Genomic DNA, 19,913 nt, shown 5'->3' with positions numbered 1-19,913 from the left:
TAAGACTTCTTTTGAAAGGCATTTATGTAGCACTTTCAGTTTGCCATGATTACCCATAGCACGAAAAGAGGAATTAAGGGCAAGCCAGGTATCACTTTACAGAAAAAAACATTTAACTAAGTATTACCGAGGGTCCTAGTAATACAAGTGTTTTGTTAAAAACAAGTCTGATAGCTCACCTATACTTTTATCAACTTTAGCTATTTTGCTACAGGCCACTTCACCCATTTCAGTGAGCATATAGAGCACTTCCAGAGCAGATATAACAAGTAAAACGTCAGGTAATGTGAGATGACAGATGATTTCTTTGTAAGATTCTTGATCTACATATTCACAAATTAAGACACCATTGTCTTCAGCTTTACAAAGATTACCCAAAATTTCCATGCCTGAAACAAACAAAAAACAGTGTCGCATGGATGTCAAAAGAGCAAAATTTGTTCTCTGTTCCCAAGAGTACAGGATACACAGTAATAGTTTCAAGTTACAAGAACACAGATGTGACAGTGGAACCAGTTATCTAGTGAGGTGGTAAGTTATTTCACAATCATTATCTACAAAGAATAGTTTAGATTTCTGTACTGAGTAGAAGATTGGACTCAGTCTAAAGAAATGGTTCTTCTTCTGATTTTTATAAAAATGATATTTTACACAAGATACTGTAATCACATAAATTCTTACCCCGCATTTTTAAGAATCTATCTCTTGACATTAAGCAGTTAGTAACAGTATGAAACATTAGATGAGTTGTTTTAAAATCAACAGGGTCCAAGAGAAGCTGAAAAAACAGAAAGCAAATATTAATGATTGAATGATTCATTTTATAAAATTAATATCATTATGGAAATCTTCTAAATTAAAGTAATACTTAAAACATATTGAAAATGTTATATGCTATTTGTGACTTTATTTACTATTTCAGTACATATCCTATTTTTCTATGCACTTTGCACTTAAGTAGCTAGTTAACACTAAAATGAAAATTAAAATTAACAAAATATGAAATTGGTATCAGAAGCAGCAGCAGCATCCTACGGTATTTTTCAGAGTATAAGACGCACCAGAGTATAAGACACACCTGCCTTTTTTAGTGAGGAAAAGAAGAAAAAGAAATCTCCATCTGCCTCTGAGCAATTTTGTCTCGTTGCAGCAAACAGCAAACAGCCTGCTTTACTTTCATTTTCGTTTTCAGCATAGCTTGATTAGCACAAGGAAAAAAAAAATCTGCTCAAGCAATTTACCTCTTTGCAGCAAGCAGCAGAGCCCTACACAAAACAGCTGAGAGCAAATCAGCTGAGAGTCAGGAGGCCGATCCAATCAACTTGTGCTAATTAGCTAATTAGGCTATACTGAAGCTGAAAGGAGCTGTTTTTTCTTGCTGTTTGCTTGCAAGGAGGTAACTGCTGCGAGGCAGAGCCAAAGGGTGGGGGCCAGTGGGTGGGCGGGGCTACATTTGGTGTATAAAACGCACCTAAATTTTCACCCCCTTTTAGGGGGGGGGAAGGTGTGTCTTGTACTCCAAAAAATATGGTAATTCCAAAGTTCCAATTTCTATTCAATAACAGATCCAGTATCTTAATTTAATTTTCACTTTTCCCATCGTTATCTCCAGCCCATTATTAGCAACAAGTATAGTAATAAAATATTTCCCCAGAATTAGACAGCAATCTGTTTCGTATGCATCTTAAACGACAATGTTGTGGGACTCCACAGGGCAATGTTAAAGTATCAAACACCTATCATCTGAATGTAACATGGCATGAAGGACTAAAACTATTGTAATACAATGTCTCCAACACCTAACAAAACCAGTACTTCAGAATAGTACTGTTCGGTTTCAAAAACCACCATCCAAAGAAACTAGTAAAGCCATACCTTTCTCAGTCAATTTCCATATTTTAACGCCAAATATTTCACAATATTGAATAATATTCTGAAAATTACTTAATTTGCATTACAGATAGTCCTTGTCTTATAAAGGCAATTGGGACCAGAACTGCCATTTGCTGTCAATAAGTGAGGATCACTCAGGTTATTAAACAAGGATCTCCTTTGACTGCTATTTACGATTTCTTGCCAGTTTCTTTCTCCACTGACTTTGCTGGTAGAAAACTGGCAGGGAACATTGTAAATTGTGATTATGTGACCATGGGGAAAACTGTGATGGCCAGAACTCCAGGGACTGGTTGTAGGTACCATTTTTTCAGTGTCATCATACCTTTGAACAATCACAGAAAAATAGTTCCAATCCAAGCAATACCTGTATTTTTATTATTTATTAATTCAGCTTTATCAAAAAAAAAAGTGAACAATTTCTCTTTTTCAACTGAATGCATCTTAATGTTTTGTACGTGGAAATAAACACTACTGAATATGACGGGAATGTTTTTAACACATATATTTGACATGTATTTTTCTATAACTACAAATAGGAATATTCTAGTTATATCTATCTATTTTATGAATAGATTAATCTTAATGTTTAATTAAAATACATTTCAATACTTTAAAAATAGTATTTATTGGTCCATGGTTGCTAAAATGTAAGCGTTGCTGAGTTCAGTTGTTGTACCAAGTTTGCATAATAAATGTAAGAACAGTTTAGAATTTGAAATAATTAATCTTATTCTTTTGAATGATAATTAATGAACAATACTTCTTGTTAAGAAACATGGGATAAACACAATTTTAATTACATTACATGCATATTAAGAATGAGGACAAGAGTAGTAAAGCCTAAGCTCTTATATATTTCCATCAGAGTTAATTTGCAACTTTTTACATTAATAATCAACACTCTGCTTTATAAAAAAAATAGTATCAAGTAGGAGAGTTTATACATTTTATATACAAGATAGGAATGTTCATTTCAGTAAATTATTTTTGAACTGTTGTGTTCTGGATATATTAGAAGAAATCTCATTCTCTTAATTCTCCTCAGGGAAGCAAAAATAATACTGTTTTCTGTTTTGTTTTGTTTTGTTTTGTTTTGTTTTGTTTTGTTTTGAAAAAAAGCTTCTAGGCCATCTGTCATTTAAGAGGTATTCAACAAACTCAAAAGAAACTGCACTTGTATGTAACCACAAAATGCAAAGTTTCATAGGAAAAAAATAGGATTCAGATTTAAGCCATTAGTATTCTGTTATTTCAGGTTAGGTTTGGATCTAAACAACTTTATTTAATGAGCTAAGAAATCACCAAAACCAATGTGTTTCCTTTTATATAACACTCCATAAGGCAAGATTGCTTTTCACTCCTACTTCATACTTTAAGCTATTTAAATTATAGGTATCATTTTTTAAATTTCTTACCTCAGCAGCAATATTTCCTAAAGTGTCAAGCCCCAATTGTCTTAAAGAAATAAAATGACTATGAGAAGAGAGCAACAAAAACCGAAGACAAGTACGATTAGCTGCCAATAATTTTACATTTCCCTCCTCAAAGGAGAGATTTCTTAAAATCACTGCAATCTGGAGAACTCGCTGTCCTTCAATATCATTAATGCCCAACTTGCGTGGTGGATGAAATAAAGACTCCCATATCCAGTCTTCTGATACAGTATCTATAAAAATAAGATAATTATTTTAATGGTTCAGTTCAAGATATGCCAAAAATATTCTATTATTTATTCACTGCAACTCACCTTGAGATTTGTTTCTGTCAGAAATAAGGTCACGTACTTCGTTATCGTCAACAATATCCTTCCAAAACTAAGGAAAAAAAAAATTTTTTTTAGTGTGAAACTTAAAAGGGAATTTATTCCTAAAACAGTTGGTGTATAATAATGGAGGAAAATAATGTATTGCACACAGTATTTATTTACTAGAAAGCTTTCTAGGAAATAAGAAATAATAGAATTGTATAGGGGTAGACCTCAGTTAATGATGGTCCTTTGCTAAGTGACAAAGTCATAAAATGTGGTGTCACATGACCAGAACAACTTATAAAGGCAGATCCAATTGCGGTCATTAGGTGAATTCTACATGGCTATTAGGCACAATTTCATATGATCTCATTTGTGACCTCCAGCCAGTTCCTATTGGTTTTTGTTTGTTGGAAGCTCATCATGAAAGTTACAAATGGAAATCATGTGAACCCAGAATGCTGAAATCATTGTGACTGTGTACTAGTTGCCAAATGCCTGAAATGTGATCATATGACCTGGCAACACTGTAATCACTGTAACTTTGAGGACTGGGATTAGTGTCTTTATTAAATGTCAACATAACTTCAAATAATCTCTGAATAAATGGTTATTAACTGAGGACTACCAGTATTTCCAAAACTTCTTTCTAATGGATCTTTATTTAATATATAAGTACCTCAGGTTTTCAATGGTAGATTTTGACTCTATATACATATATATGCACACATACATACATACATACATACATATATAAGATTATAATGGTAAAGTACAATTTTAGTCTGATTTACATCCTTTAACTCAACATTTAAATAAGATTAGTTTAACAGATATGAATTGTAAGATCTTCATATTTAACCTATCTGTCTTTTTGAAATTTTAAATAAAATCAGTATTTATCATCAGTGTGGGTGTGTATGCGCGCTTGCGTACAAGAAAATGATGCTTATTCTCCCAGGATTTGAATAAATAAAAAAGCATAAAAGCAAATTTAAATACTACACTGAACCACCAATTACAGTTAGTCATGATAACACAATCTTATTGCCTGTCATAAATGTAATTGTAGAAATAAAGTGATACATTCCTTAATCATAAATCTGATTAAATGTGTAAGATGCACTATACACGTAACGTTAAAGAAATAATAAAACTTTAAAAAGAAAAATGGAATTTTCAGCATATAAATATTTTTAGAAACAATGTTAACAAATGGGACTTAAAGTAATTTAATGTTTTAGCTGTTTTGTATAAAACAGCTATAGAGTTTGGAATTCATCCAAAATCTTAAAAATCCAAGCATACTGAAACTATAGTGCAGCATTATTGGAACTAATGGTACAATTAGTTTCCTAAAGCATAATTAGTTCAACTGATGTTATAAGCTAAATATGTTATACTTTGGTTTATTTCCATATGGCTAATCAAATATAAAAACATTTAACATTCCTGATATAATTATCAGAAACTTCTACCATGTTACATGCTAAAATGCATAGAAAACTCAATATATCAAGTCTTTTGAGAGTATGAATAGATTCCATTTTTGCTATCCACTGGTAGGGCGTGTCAAATTTTTCAACTTTCAATTTCCAAACATTAGGGGGTGCTCAAAAGTTGTGACATGCTTTGGCGATTGTAAAGATATTTTGTTTACTTTAATATAATTAAGATGTGCTTGGTAAGTAACTACATAACTTTCCAACATTTTGTTTGTTTCATTTTACATGTTCAGCTGTCTTTCTCTTTTTGTTAAATGTTTGTCTGAGTGTGTTAATACTGCTGACCTCGTTTCCTAGGAGTGTGATAACTGATCTGTAATGGCTTCTAAAAAAAGAACAAGGCTGGGAACATTCACTCATATGAACAAGCTAATTGGGAATGGCAAAGACTTGTTGCCATCTGAACTCCGAACATTGTGAGAGGTTCTAAGATATGGCCTACTATTAAGAGAACAAAGTAGTGATAAGGGTAGAAACTACCCAGCAGTCAGTCTTGCAAGAGACATTTATCCAAAAGTGCTTAAAAATGGGAATGAGGAATAGTTCTTTTGTGAGCCCTGTTGTAAATTCACAAGTGACAATCTTGAACAAGATCTAAGAAATCAAGCCAAAAACATATCTTGGTAGAGGAAAGCTAGATGTCAAAGAAACTTTCACTGTGAAACTTGACAAACTGTTTGACATCCTCAACTCCAAGTGTCAAATTGTTCTGTGTGGCGAATATGGCTGTCCTGCTGGCTACAAAAGAGATGCTCACATTAACCGTACCTGCCTTAAGGGGAAGAAGAAACCATTGAAGGAACTTGTTATCATTAAAGGTCAGAGAAACAAGATTGATTCTTTTGGATTGCACCAGATTGGTTTGCCAGATGTGCCCAAGCACAAATGACTAGGCAAAACGCAAAAGCGGCAAGACGATCAGAGACAAAGTTTCGCTAAACATAAGCAGAGAAGTATTCCAGACATTTCGATACTGACAAATGAAGTAATTATGTCTTATGATGAAAATGAAGGACAGATGACTGATGATGAAGATGAAGAGGAACGTGATGGAAGTTATGAAGACGCCTTAGACCAAACAAAATGCCCTTTACTTCAAAAGAAAAGTCAAAATAAAATAGATTAGAAATAACAATTGTTGCTATGCAGAGCATAAGATATGGTGTTGGTCAAATTTGATGAGCTTTGTAAGAAAGGCAAAATAGAATGCATCTTCTTTGATGGCTGTATAGAGGCAACTAAAGTTATGCTGAAAGCAAACAATTCAGACTAACAATTTGTAAGCATTGTAAGCCGCCCTGAGTCTCCGGAGAAGGGCGGCATATAAATCAAATTAAAAAAAAAAAAAAATTTCCCAGTACCATCAAAGAAAAACGCTATTCTGTGTCAGTGAGCCAGGTGGAAGATATCTTTATCATTTCACTCCAGAGAAAGCCTCAAAAACAGGAAAACCTGCTCAAGTGATTGCAGAATCTGGTGTATTTCATGAAGAAGAAAGGCTGGAAGGCCATTGGAAAACATTCTACAAATGTTATTACTAGCTGTGAAGATAGTGCTATGCACTGGGTAGAAGTCAAGCTTGACTGGAAGTTGATCTGGTTGGTGTGTGCACTCCACACAAATGAGTTACCCCTACGACACTTAATCACAAAATTGGATGGGAAGACCTTGTCTAATAACAGGCTGGTAAAACTGGCAACATGCTAGACACTGCAACAGAACTTGACATTGATCCTTCATTCACCAGTTTCAACTGGTGAGTCTCTCGTTTCACTGAGCGACAGTGTTGTAATGGATTTCTCTACTGATCAAGCATATGAATATAGGATCACGGGATGAAATCCTACCGGTTTGGACTGGCTGCAGCGCTGCTCCAACCAGCTAGCCCAAGCCCAAGCTGGGCTTGCTGCTCTGTCCCCACCCGCAGCTGGGCGAAGCTGTGCAGGGGGCATTGAGCAGCTGTCGGCTGCGTGGCTCTTTGCCGGTGGCCAGCCCAGAGAGGAAGCACATGGCCTCAGCTCTGTGCTCGGAGAAGCGAGGGGGAGTGGCATGACAGCGACTTCCCTGCTCAGCCCTGACAAGCAATGCATGGTACCCGCACCAGTGTCCCAAGAGAAGCAGAAAAGATCACTGCTTAAAAGCAGACAAGCAGAGGTAGCAAGTGTACACTGTGCTGTGGGAAAAATTAGAGGTCCTGTTGTCCCGCAAAGCCTGCTGCTGCTTGAATTGAGGGTGGGGGGTGAGAACGGAGAGACTCAGGCAGTACGTCAGGTGGAGCTGGCTGACTCAGGGCTGCTCAGAAGCCACCCCTGCCGCTGCCAGAAGTTTGGGTGCCTTGGCTTCAGATTTCTCCCTCCCTCTCTCCCTCTCTCTCTCTCACACACAAAAACAGAGGTTGGAGAGTTCTCTTGTGCTCTCTCTCTCCAAGCGCCCCAAGCACAGCCCATTTGAGGAAAGGGCATGCATGGCTAGGCACGTTTGGCTGCAGGAGGCGGCCCAAGTGGAAGGTGGCCTTTTCTGCAGTATCCCCCTCCCCTCTTTCGATTGCCTTGCAAGGGGGGGGCTCTGCCTTTGCAGAAATGGGGCGGGCAGTTTGTACCGGGGGGAGGATGTGTGGCCTCTGGGATGGAGAGCAGGGCAAGAAAAGGTTCGCTTGGGCAGTCAAGCCAGATGGAGGAGGGAAACTCAAAGATGCTTCAGAAGGGCAGAGTGTGCTTCAAAATGTGCAGCTCCTGGCTCTAACAGTGAGTGAAGTGAATGATGTCAAGTTGGTCATGCCCACCGGTCACATGCCCATCAAGCCACGCCCACAGAACTGGTAGTGAAAATTTTTAGATTTCACCACTGATCACACAGGCAATAAGGACAAAACTTCCCACAGATCTCGCTCTTATGGAAATTGGCGCCGTGGAAATAGGCTTTGTTGAATATGGGTTTCAAAACATGGCTTTTAAGTGAAATACTTAAAAGTATTAATACATTAAGTAATACAGTAATACATTAAGTGAAACTTAATGATAGTGAAATACATCGTTAGTGTGCACTACCCTTGCTGGTTCAACATCAAAGAAAAACATTCCTGGATTGAAGGTGCACATCACAAGTTGTTCCAGCTGTAGTAAGTCAGACTGCAAAAGAAGGCTGTAGTAGATGCTGTTTGGCCAACCATTCAACACTCAGCATGGTACACTTTCAGTGAAATGATAATCCAGGCACTCTTGTGTTCAGATGACATTCAAGAGAGGAGAGCTGGTATGCAAAAGATCATTGACTTGAGAGTGCAGACAATGACGCGCTTGGAGATTTCTCTGTACATGCAAGAAAAACGCCTTTAATCAATGCCAGAGCATCCATTCTTCTGGAGTTGACTGATTGGTCTGAAGGTGTACATGAGCCACCTTTGATGTGCAAACTGACTACAGCAGAAATAAAGAAGTTCTTTGACAAACCAATGCAAGTACCACAGTGGCCCTGTCATGCCCAATGTGTGAAACAGGTAACAGAGGCTGCAAGCAGAGTGTATACACATGAGAAATGTGAGGGTTATACCAGAGGCCAAGAAGAAAGTCGGCGGCTGATGTCGAAGAACGAATCAAAACAAGACTTGATGAAACTCACTTAAACATTTTTGTAACTCAGATAATTGCTTTCTGATGTTAGTTTATGATTGCATGGATTATTTTTTGCTTAGCTAAATAAGATTCATGCAGAAAAAAACTTCAATTTTCGTACCACAAGGTGTAATATTTAGAAAATAAAATTAACAGTATTTGGGTTACAAGAGACTTTTGTGGGGTATATGATCAGACGTGAATTTACCATACCAAGCTAAACGTTGTGCAATTGAAAAAAAAATAACAGCAGATTTGAATTCTTGGTGTAAAAACACAGTTTTAAAACCTCTCACTGAAAAAAATTGCAATACAGGAAATTTGACAAACAAATAGTACATACTATAGAGTACATGACCATTGGGTCATTTTAGAGATATTTCTTTACCAGATTCCTCAATGCCTTGAACAATGGCAGAACTTCTTTGTACTGGAAAAATTCTTAAAAATTCAGGAGAAAATTCAGAGATGTATCTCTCTTGAAAGTAACCCAAGTGGAACTATACAGCACAGTCAAATATCAGGAGTTGGCCACAGAAATGTTTTATGATATTTTATACTATGTTATAAAATGTTTTATGATAATTGCTACATCCTCTAGTCTGGATTACTGCATGGTACTGCCCTTGAAAAATATTCAAAAGCTTCAACCAGTGCAAAATGTATCTATACAGGTATGTCAGACATTAGATTCCTGTAACATCACTACTGTGGGGAGCGGCATTGGTTATTGGTGTGTTTCCATGTGCAATTCAAAATGCTTTAAAGCCCTTCATGTCCTGGGACTGGATTATCTGATAATCCAGGTAATTCTACCCATCCAATTTGATCCAGCAGGTTGGACATGTAGAGGTCCCATCAGCCAAAGATTGTTGGCTGGCAGGGGTCTAAGATGTGCCTTTCCTGCTACAGGGTCTGCCATTTGGAACATTCTCCCTTCAGAGATTAGGATGACCCTGACCCTATTGATGTTTTGTATGGCCTTCAAGATCTGATTATGGACCCCAATTGTGTGAAGGGCCCTGATGCCTGGCTATATTGATATTGATGTTGATAATTTTTCTTGGCTGCGATATACAGTATACTTATTTCCATATTATATTGTAATTGTTTTCATTGTTTTTATTTATTATGACTATTCATTGCCCGGAGTCATAGGTCTGAAATAGGTAGCTGGGGAAAATAATTAATAAAATGTTTTATGAATTTTTCCCAATTTTAGTTCCACAGGAGTTATGGACTCCCCTGAGGTTTGGGTATATTCTATAAGTTAGTCTATCTGAGGTAGGCTTGGTTCAAATGGTTGCCTTATGAGCACATTTTCACTCAATTAAGTTATACACAAACAGGACAATTTTAGTAATACTGGACTTCCGGTTGGTGATCTGCGGCGACATGGTGTTGAGCGAGTGACTGCTGCTCCTCAACACCACTAGTCACCGTGTTTTGGGGATCCCTTCAGGGGCGCAGAGCCTGGAGAGCCCTGCGGACGAGAGAGCGAGCCGGGTGAGTGTGAAAGCAGAGCTCAAACGCTGATCGCAAGACTGGGCGGCTCTGTCAATCCAGCATGCGTGAGTCAGCCAATTAATGGCCGACTCGAAGCTGCGGTAACCAGCAACCAGATTGGAAGCAAGGGAGATCGGATGTTGCAGTGTTGAGATCGACAAACACACCTTCCCTGCTTATGTGAAAGTGGACATCAGAAAGAGGGGTCGGTGGAGTCGGGCATGAAAGACTCGCGGAGGAAAAGAGCGGCGACTGTAAACTGAAAGCAGACTGAACAGAGAGAGAGCCCAACGAGCCGGCGAGGAAAAAAGAAAAGAATTGATGTGTTGAAAGTACATGCGCAAAGAGAAGATCGGTGAGAAGAAATAAGAAGTTAGAAAATATTTCTTTCCTTTTGTTGTCCACAGAAGTAGATCTATCAGAGGCTGAAGCTAGGTGGTTCGAGTTTGATTATTCCAGGGAAAAGGAAGTGCAGCCATTATAGAGATTTGCCCAAGGAACAATTGAACAATAGAAACGGCTGACTCATGGACAGTCTAGAAGCAAGAAATACAATAGAGTGCTGACTTTGATTAATGGATTTGATGAAAAAAAGAAGCCTGGAGAAGATCGGAGGCTGAGTAACAAAGAATAGTTTATATTCCAAAAGGAGGGGAAAAAAATAACTTTGAAACCTTTTGACAACCTTTTCTTCAATATCCTGATTGCCTAAATACAATTGTTAATAAGAATTGTTAATTTCCCTATCAATTAATCTTTCTAGATTTGGCATATATAGAATATATCTTTAAAGTTACATCATCTTAAATTTTTAGATTCATCCATCTATTTATAATTGCATTTATTCTTAATATATTTATTTATTTATTTATAAATATAGTATTTATAGTATTTATTCATATTAATTTATATATTGATCATCAGGAATCAAGCTAGATATAGAAAATCAAGTTCTAGTTTATAAGCTTTGTATCATTTTGATAGTAGTGTGGTATTATATATTATCTATAGCATTTAAATCATTAGGAGAGGCTTAACAATCATTGTAAGTTAGTAGGATTTGAATTAATCTTTTTTGTAAACAAATTTATGTTTTTATAAATTAAGCTATTAATCAACTAACTATTAACTGTTAAACTAGCTAACTATAAACTAATTATATATTAAGTATAAGACACTGTTGGGAAGTGATATAGACTGTTAAATTGATACTGATTGTCAAATAGAACCTACTCTTATCTAAAGAACTAGAAGACAAAACAAGAAATAGACAAATACCAAATAGATAGAGGCGGCAGCTGGTGAATGAGAATTTGGAGAAATATCGAGAGAATAATTAGAGAACAAAAAATAATTTTGAAAGAAATGACAAGCATGTCATCAACGATTGTGAAAACCGGAAAAAAGATTCCCTCCAATCCCACTATAACGATGACCTCTCCGGCCACTCAGAAATCAATGGAAGGACTGGCAAAAACGGAAAAATCTATAGCTACAGCAACAATGCAAACTATGCAAGCATCATTGACTCTGATTCAAGAAACTATGATGGCAATGCAGGAAAAAATGTCAAATAATTATGCCGAAACAGATATTCATGCATTGGACCAGAAGATGAACGAGATCCAAACTTCAATATTTAACAATGAACAACGAATTCAGAAATAAGAATAGAGCAAACCAAGAAGAAATTAGATACCATGGACCAAACACTGACAATTCAAAACAGAGAGCTAGAGGATTCGATAATCCAATTGGAGATGGACCTGCATTTCCAAAATATTGCTGAAGATAAAGAGGAAGACCTGGGAGAGAAGATGGCAGAGTTGATAGCAGACGTACTCCAACAAGATAAGCAAGAAATAATTAGAGAGTTGGATGACGTATATAGAGTCCAGACAAATTACGCAAGAAGGAATAGGCTCCCTAGGGAAGTACATGTCAGATTTGCAAAAGAAAAAAAGTAAAAGATATTCTATATAATATGACAAGGGAAGAACCAATAACATACAGAGGGAAAGAAGTGATAATCTTAAAACAGATAGTAAGAAGAGTAAGGGAGGTGAGAAAGGATTATAGATTTCTAGCTGTACAACTAAACAAAAGAAATATACTATTCAGGTGGCTCATACCAGAAGAGATGTTAATCACTTGGCAAGGGAGAAAAATAAAAATAGAAAGCCTGAGTACAGCACAAGACTTCCTTGATCAGTTGAGAGGTGCGGAGGAAGAACAGAGCAGCAAAGAGGAAATAGAGACAGTAGCAGTAGAGGAGGAAGCCCTGCACCAACAGAATACTAAGAAAGAAACCGCGGAGGAGAAGAAGATAGAAGAAGCCAAAGGGAAAAAAGCAAGACCAGTAAGAGCCGTACGAACAAACAAAAACTAAAAACCAGATAAGGAAATAGGGATGAATGATCTGAAATTAATATCTGTAAATGTCAATGGCCTAAATGATTACAAAAAGAAGAAACTAATACTAACAAAATTAGTTAAACAAAATGTGGATATAATATGTCTACAAGAGGTGCACGTAAAAAAAGAAGAGGGTAAATGTTTAGAATACAAAAAATATGGTCAAACATTCACTTCACTGGCAGAAAAAAAGAAGAGAGGGGTGGTAATCTATATAAAAAAAGGAATTGAAGCAGAGCTAAAGTTTAACGATACAAAGGGAAGAACTCTTATGATTGAAATTAAGAGAGGGAACTCCAAAATATTGTTAGTGGGTATATATGTTCCAAATAAAAAACAGGGAGAATATTTTAAGAAACTTCACGAACAATTAGGAAAAATGGAATATAATGAAATTTGTATAATAGGCGATTTCAATGGTACAGTGGATTTGGACAAAGATTATAAAAGTAATAAAGCTAAAAAAAATAAAAGGGCAAATCTACCGAGAGCTTTCTTTGATTTAGCTGATGAATTGAACTTAATTGATATTTGGCGAACCTTGCACCCAAATGATAGACAATACACATTTTAGTCAAATGCACAAAAGTTGTGGTCCAGAATAGACATGGCATGGGTTAGCAGGAAACTTGGGTTAGAAACTGGAATGGCAGAAATCAACCCAAATGCCTGGGCAGACCATAATCCCTTAGAAATAAGGTGGAAGAGTGTAAAGAGAAAGAACCAACAGAGATGGAGGTTTAATGCCAAACTACTGAGTGATAAAGAATGTATACAAAAACTTAAAGAAGAAGTAAAGTCCTTTTTCAAGGAAAATGAAAATCAGGGAACGCCTCGTGCAATAGTATGGGACACAATGAAGGCCTACTTGAGAGGAGTTGTGATTTCATATAGTGCATACAAAAATAAGGAAAAAAGGAGGACCCTGGAAGACTATTTAAACCACTTAGGAGAAGCAGAAAGGAAACTCCAAGACAACCCAGAGATGAAACAGCTAAAGAAAGCTGGCTGATGTGGAGATACAAATTGAATATCATTGATCAAGAGGAACTAGCGCAAAAAATAAAAAGAACGAAACAATACCACTTTGAGAATGCCAACAAATCGGGCAGGTGGTTGGCCTATAAATTAAAGAAGGAAAATGAAAAGGGGACAATTCATACATTAGAAGATTCCAAGGGCAAGCTATTGAACAAAGAAGAGGACAAACTAGAAAGAGCTAGGGAATTCTATGAGACTATATAAAGAAGAGGAGGTCCCAGAAGGCAAAATAGAGCAATATTTGATAAATGCAGAGCTCCCGCGAATAACAGAGGAAGAGAGAGAAATGCTCAATAGAAAGATAACAGCTGAAGAACTAAAAACAGCTCTCTCTAAACTTAAAAATAATAAAGTGCCAGGCCCAGACGGATTCCCAGGGAATTAAATAAAAAACTAGAAGAAATATTGCAACCAAAATTAGTGGAAATTTTCAATGATGTATTGATGGATTCTAAAATCCCAGAGTCATGGAAGGAAGCACATGTTACACTAGTGCTGAAAGAAGGTGCCGACCTAAAACAAATTCAGAACTATAGACCAATTTCCCTTCTAAATACTGACTATAAGCTATTTATGGGCATAATGGCGGAAAGAATCAAAAAAAATATTAAACATTTGGATACACAAGGATCAAAATGGATTCCTCCAGGGCAGGCAAATTAGAGATAATTTGAGAACCGTGTTGGACATTCTAGAGTACTATGAAGAACACCCCGAAAAACAGATGGCTTTAGTTTTTGTTGACGCCCAAAAGGCATTCGATAACTTAAATTGGAAATTTATGATTAAACAAATTGAGGTAATGGGATTTGGAACAAATTTTGAAAAGATGATAAAATCTATTTACGATAATCAAAAGGCGAGCATCTTAGTAAATGGAGACAGGACAAAAACATTCCAGATTAGCAAGTGGGTAAGGCAAGGTTGTCCCCTGTCACCATTATTGTTTATTTTGGCCCTAGAAGTCTTGCTACGAAAAATTAGAAATAACGAGGAAATAAAAGATCTAAAGATTAGGAAGGAGATCTACAAGACACAAGCATTTGCAGACTTTGTAGCTTTAATCCTAGGAGACCCTATAGAATCGGGACAAAAAGTGCTAGAAGAATTGGGTGAATACGGAGAGGTGGCAGGCTTCACATTGAATAAAACTAAAACCAAAGTACTGACCAAGAATGTAACCGAGGTTCAGAAAAAAGAGATAGAAGAATTGTTAGGACTACAGGTTGTGCAAAAAAATTAAGTACCTAGGAATTTGGATTACTACAAGATGTTCGACCCTAAAAGATGATAACTATACCCCTTTTAATTAGGAAAATGAAACAAGACCTTGATAGATGGAAGAAAATAAAATTGTCACTTTTGGGCAAGATACCGCGATTAAGATGAACATCCTCCCCAAAGTATTATTTTTATTTCAAAATATACCGGTGAACTTAGATAAAAAAAGTTTCTCAGAATTAAATAAAATTTTCAGGGAATTTGTATGGGAGGGGAAGAAGCCGAGGTTTTCCATCAAAATTTTAAGGGGCAAAAGAGATATAGGAGGATTTGGGCTTCCCGATTGGGAAACATACTATAGGGCAGCTAAGCTAGTCTGGATAAGGGACTGGGCCACACTGGAAAATAAGAGGATCTTAACCCTAGAAGGCCACGACTTACAAAAAGGGTGGCATGCATACCTATGGGATACAGAGAAGAAAAAGAAAACATATTTTCATAGACATAAAATCAGAGACTCATTGATACAAACATGGACACGGATTAGGCAGAGATACTATAAAAAAGTTCCAAGATGGCTCTCCACGATGGAGGCCCTGATCTATCCCAATAGATGGGGAATGGAGAAAATGAGTAGGTATAAAGACATTTTAGATGAAGGAGCAAATCTTAAATCAAATGATACCTTGAGAGAGCAAGGAATAATTTTAGATTGGTGGACCTATTTACAAATAAAATCTAGATACCAGAAAGACAAAGAACAATGCGGCTTAGAACTTGGATTTAATGGGTTGGATAAAGTCCTGATGGGAACAGGCAAAAAGATCCTGGCTAAATTATACAATTATTTATTAGATGAAGACAGGGCTGAGGATATAACAAAGAATCAAATGAGTGCATGGGAGAAAAATATTATAAATAAATAAATAAATAAATTTTAATGAATGGGAAGAGGCATGGAATAAGAACCTTAAATTGACCAGAGCCGCAACATACAAGGAAAATCATTATAAGATGCTCCACAGATGGTATCTAGCCTCGGCTAGGCTAGCAAAGATATATCCCAATATGCACCCCAACTGTTGGAAATGTGGCTATGGTCAAGGCACCTTCTTTCACATGTGGTGGACATGCCCGGAAGCGAAAAGATATTGGAGTAAGATCGGGAGATGGTTGCAAGAAATAATTGGGAAGATATTGAATTAACACCGGAAATATTTCTCCTGGGAATAGTAAAGAAGCCATATGGAAAGGAAAGGATTCATTTAATGATACACATAATTACAGCCACCAGATTGGTTTATGCACAATATTGGAAAGAGAAAACCCAGCCACCAGAAGAGCTTATAATTAGGAAAATACTGGAGTACACAAAGATGACTAAACTAACTCATGAAATAAATGATGATGAGAATTCAGAATACTATACTGTGTGGGGAAGGTGGTATGAATGGATGAATGATAAAATGAAAGGAAGAGAAAAAGGTATGTTAAATAAAAGTAAAAAGTAATTTAAAATGTCACCAGAAATATATTTTGTATATAGTTAAAATCACTGCACATCTGATATTAATGGAAATGTCAATATATTTATGTTTTTTAAACTCAATAAAGTTTTCTAAAAAAAAAAAATAGTAATACTGTATATAGATAGCTGATATTATGAGCACTAGAAATAGGTACCGTAGAAAAAGCTGGTCATAGATAATGTGACCAGGACCAATCAGCTAAAGTCTTATAGAAGATGTATTTTTCTAAACTTTATCATTTTATATGCACCATGCCCAAACTCCTCCTATAAAATAAACCCCGCCTGTCAACGCTAGTCTGTAATAAAGTTTCAACGTGCAGGTAATCCTTGATTTACAACTGTCCACTTAGTAACTATCCAAAATTACAACAGATCCACCAAAACCTAGTTTTGACCCAGTTTTGAACCTTCAGTGACTGCAACACCCTTGAGGTCATTTGTTATTAAGACCAACTGCAGGGACACTGTTCTCTCTGCCTATCTCCCCCCATTGCCCTGCTAGGTCCCTGGGACTGCTTGCCAACCCGTTGGATTCCACCCCCTTCTCCTCACTCCTTCACTGATCACACATTCAGCTATGGAAGATCTCTGCAGGTCCAAGGTTCTCATTAGGGACAAAGGGCAGGCTACTGCATCCCTAGATCACATGGCTTCTGAAAATGGCACCTACTTCCAGGATGGAGCCCAGGGATGCTGAAGGCAGAATGGCCTGTCCCTCCTTCTCCAACATGAGCACTAGAGCTCCACAGATCTTCCAAAGGTGAGTGAATGGTGACCAGGTGTGTGTGTGAGGTGGGGGGGGGCAGGGAGAGTGGTTTGGGCCAAGTAGTATGGCTGAAGAATAGCCTAAGGCCGAAGAATACTCTGAGGGGCAGGGAGTGGAGTATGGGTGCTTTCGTGTGTGTGGGAGGCTTGAGACACTTGGAGCAGGTGGGCTGGGCCTGCATTAGGCCTCCCAAGGCCTTCCCCATCCAAGGCATTCTATGCTCCACTTAACAACCCATGCCAGTCACTTAATGACTACATTGGGGAAAACCAAAACCAATAGGCTTGTGAATTCAGGGCTACTTATTACCACTTTTTCTCTTTTGCATTATCTTAGTATTTTTATTCATGCTACTTCAATATCTTAAATTTATATATTCCTTTCTCCTCCACTGGTCTGATTCTGTAATAAAACTGTATCTTTGACTAGTTTGATTTGTACATATATTCCAGAAAAATGTTATGTATCAAAATTTTAGAAATTACCTTAACAAAATCTCTGTCCGTTTTCTCCTTCCATTCTTCACCAAACACAGTAGAAAATGAACCTAAAGCTATAAAAAAGCATTAACATTATCATTACATTGGTAGAAAAATTTTAAAGAATATAATTTTAAACCTGCTGTTTTATAGTAAACCAAGCTAATTTATTTGGTTTATTATGTCTATACTTTGTTTTACTTGACATATACTTGACAAAGTATATGTCTATACTTTATTTTAATAAACAGTATTACTGTTTATTAAGAAGCATTTCTAAAATTGTTACTGGTTGGATAGGAAACTATTTGTTTGGACCAGATCAGTCTTCAGATCCGAGTGAATCAGACTTTTTATCCTAAAAAGTATAACACAGAAAATGTATACAGTAAAATGTATTAAACTACTATTGTATATACCAATCAACTGAAAAAAATATTATATATACTGAAGAGTAACACAGTATTTGCTATACACAATCATAAATTTTTAAAAACTACGATTAAGAAACAAATTCTCTTGTAGGAAAATTTCATATTATTCAAACAAAATTTAAGAAAACTTTTTTTATAATTGCTCATTTTCTTTTGTTTGAATTCATACAGGTAGTCCTTGAATTATGATGGCAATTGAGACTGCAATTGCTGTTGCTAAGTAGTACAATTGTAAAGTGTGACATCATGTGACTGCATTACTGAGCAACAGCAATTCAGGGTGCATGTATGCGAGCACAGGGAGTCCCAGGAAGAGGGGTATACAGTGAGTGAGAGTATAGGGAATCCAGAGAAGAAGGGTGTGGAGTGTATGCAAATATAGGGAGGCCTGTGAAGGATGGCAGGGTTCAAATCTCGCCAAGGCTCAAGGTTGACTCAGCCTTCCATCCTTTCTAAGGTAGGTAAATTGAGGACCCAGATTGTGGGGGCAATAAGCTGACTTTGTATAAAATATACAAAAGGATGAAGGCTATTGCTGAGCACATTGTAAGCCGCCCTGAGTCTTCGGAGAAGGGCGGCATATAAATCAAATTAAAAAAAAAAAAAATGGCGCAGAGTGCATGAGAGTCTAGGGAGGCACAGGAAGGAAGTCATGGGATATGTGCAAGCCTTGGGAATGAGGGCACTGGTAGGTGCCTGTGTGCATGTACACTGAGAGGGACCTGAGAAGGAGGGGACTGGGTGGGTGTGAGTGTAGGGAGGCTTCGGAATGAATGTGTTACTGGATGTTTGTATACAGTGCATTCAGAAAGTATTCAGACCCCCTTCATTTTTGTCAATTTTGTTGTGCTGCAGCCTGATTCTACAATTGTTGAAATTCATTTTGTTTTTTCATTCATTAATCTACACTCAGTATTCCATAATGACAAAGTGAAAACAGAATTTTAGAAATGTCTATAAAATTATTAAAAAGAAAAAAATTAAAATAACAAACTGGCATAAGTATTCAGATCCTTCACTCAGTACTTTGTTGAAGCACCTTTGGCAACAATTACAGTCTTGAACGAATCCTTTTGGGTATGATGTGAAAGTTTTGCACACCTGGATTGGGGGATTTTCTGCCATTCTTTCTTGAAAATCCTCCCAAGCTCAGTTGGGTTGGATGGGGACCATTGATGGACAGCCATTTTCAGGTCCCTCCAGATATGTTCAATAGGGCCAATCTAGGATATTCACAGAGTTGTCCTTAAACCACTCCTGTGTAGTCTTGGCTATGTGCTTAGGATCTTTGTCATGTTGGAAAGTGAACCTTTGGCCCAGTCTGAGGTCCTGAGATCTGTGGAACAGGTTTTCATTGAGGATATTATTTATTATTTTTATTATTTATTAATTTTTTATACCGCCCTTCTTCCGAAAGACTCAGGGCGGTGAACAGGATATCCCTGTGCTTTGCTCCATTCAGCTTTCCTTCAACTCTGATCAGTCTCCCAATCTCTGCTGCTGAAAAACACCCACAAAGCATGATGCTGTCACCACCATGCTTCAGTGTTAGGATGATACTGAGCAGATGATGAGAGGTGTTTAGTTTCCTCAAGACATAACATTTAGAATTGAGGCAAAAAGTTCAATCTTGGTTTCATCAGACCAGAGAATCTTGTTCCGCATAGTCTGAGAGGACTTCAGGTGCTTTTTTGCAAAGTCTAAGCAGGCTGTGTTTTTCATTGAGAGGCTTCCGTCACTCTGCCATAAAGCGTAGATCAG

General features: G+C 37.0%; 1 protein-coding gene across 1 annotated transcript in view; it reads right to left on the bottom strand.

The window, feature by feature from the left end:
* The window catches only part of ARID2 (AT-rich interaction domain 2), a 264,008-nt gene that overhangs the window by 102,492 nt on the left and 141,603 nt on the right, over positions 1-19,913 (bottom strand). The window contains exons 7-11 of the mRNA XM_070947152.1: positions 17,725-17,792; positions 3,644-3,710; positions 3,312-3,562; positions 682-778; positions 180-389 (exon numbers count right to left, since the gene is read on the bottom strand). Coding sequence (XP_070803253.1) covers positions 180-389; positions 682-778; positions 3,312-3,562; positions 3,644-3,710; positions 17,725-17,792 — 693 coding nt within the window. The remainder of the gene's footprint in view (positions 1-179; positions 390-681; positions 779-3,311; positions 3,563-3,643; positions 3,711-17,724; positions 17,793-19,913) is intronic.

The sequence above is a fragment of the Pituophis catenifer genome, unplaced genomic scaffold (genome assembly GCF_029215685.1).
Source record: "Pituophis catenifer annectens isolate HBS135680 unplaced genomic scaffold, rPitCat1.0.hap2 SCAF_7, whole genome shotgun sequence".
NCBI lineage: Eukaryota > Metazoa > Chordata > Lepidosauria > Squamata > Colubridae > Pituophis > Pituophis catenifer.
The sequence above is the reverse complement of the archived record's forward strand: the minus strand, read 5'-3'. Positions and strand labels throughout refer to the sequence as shown.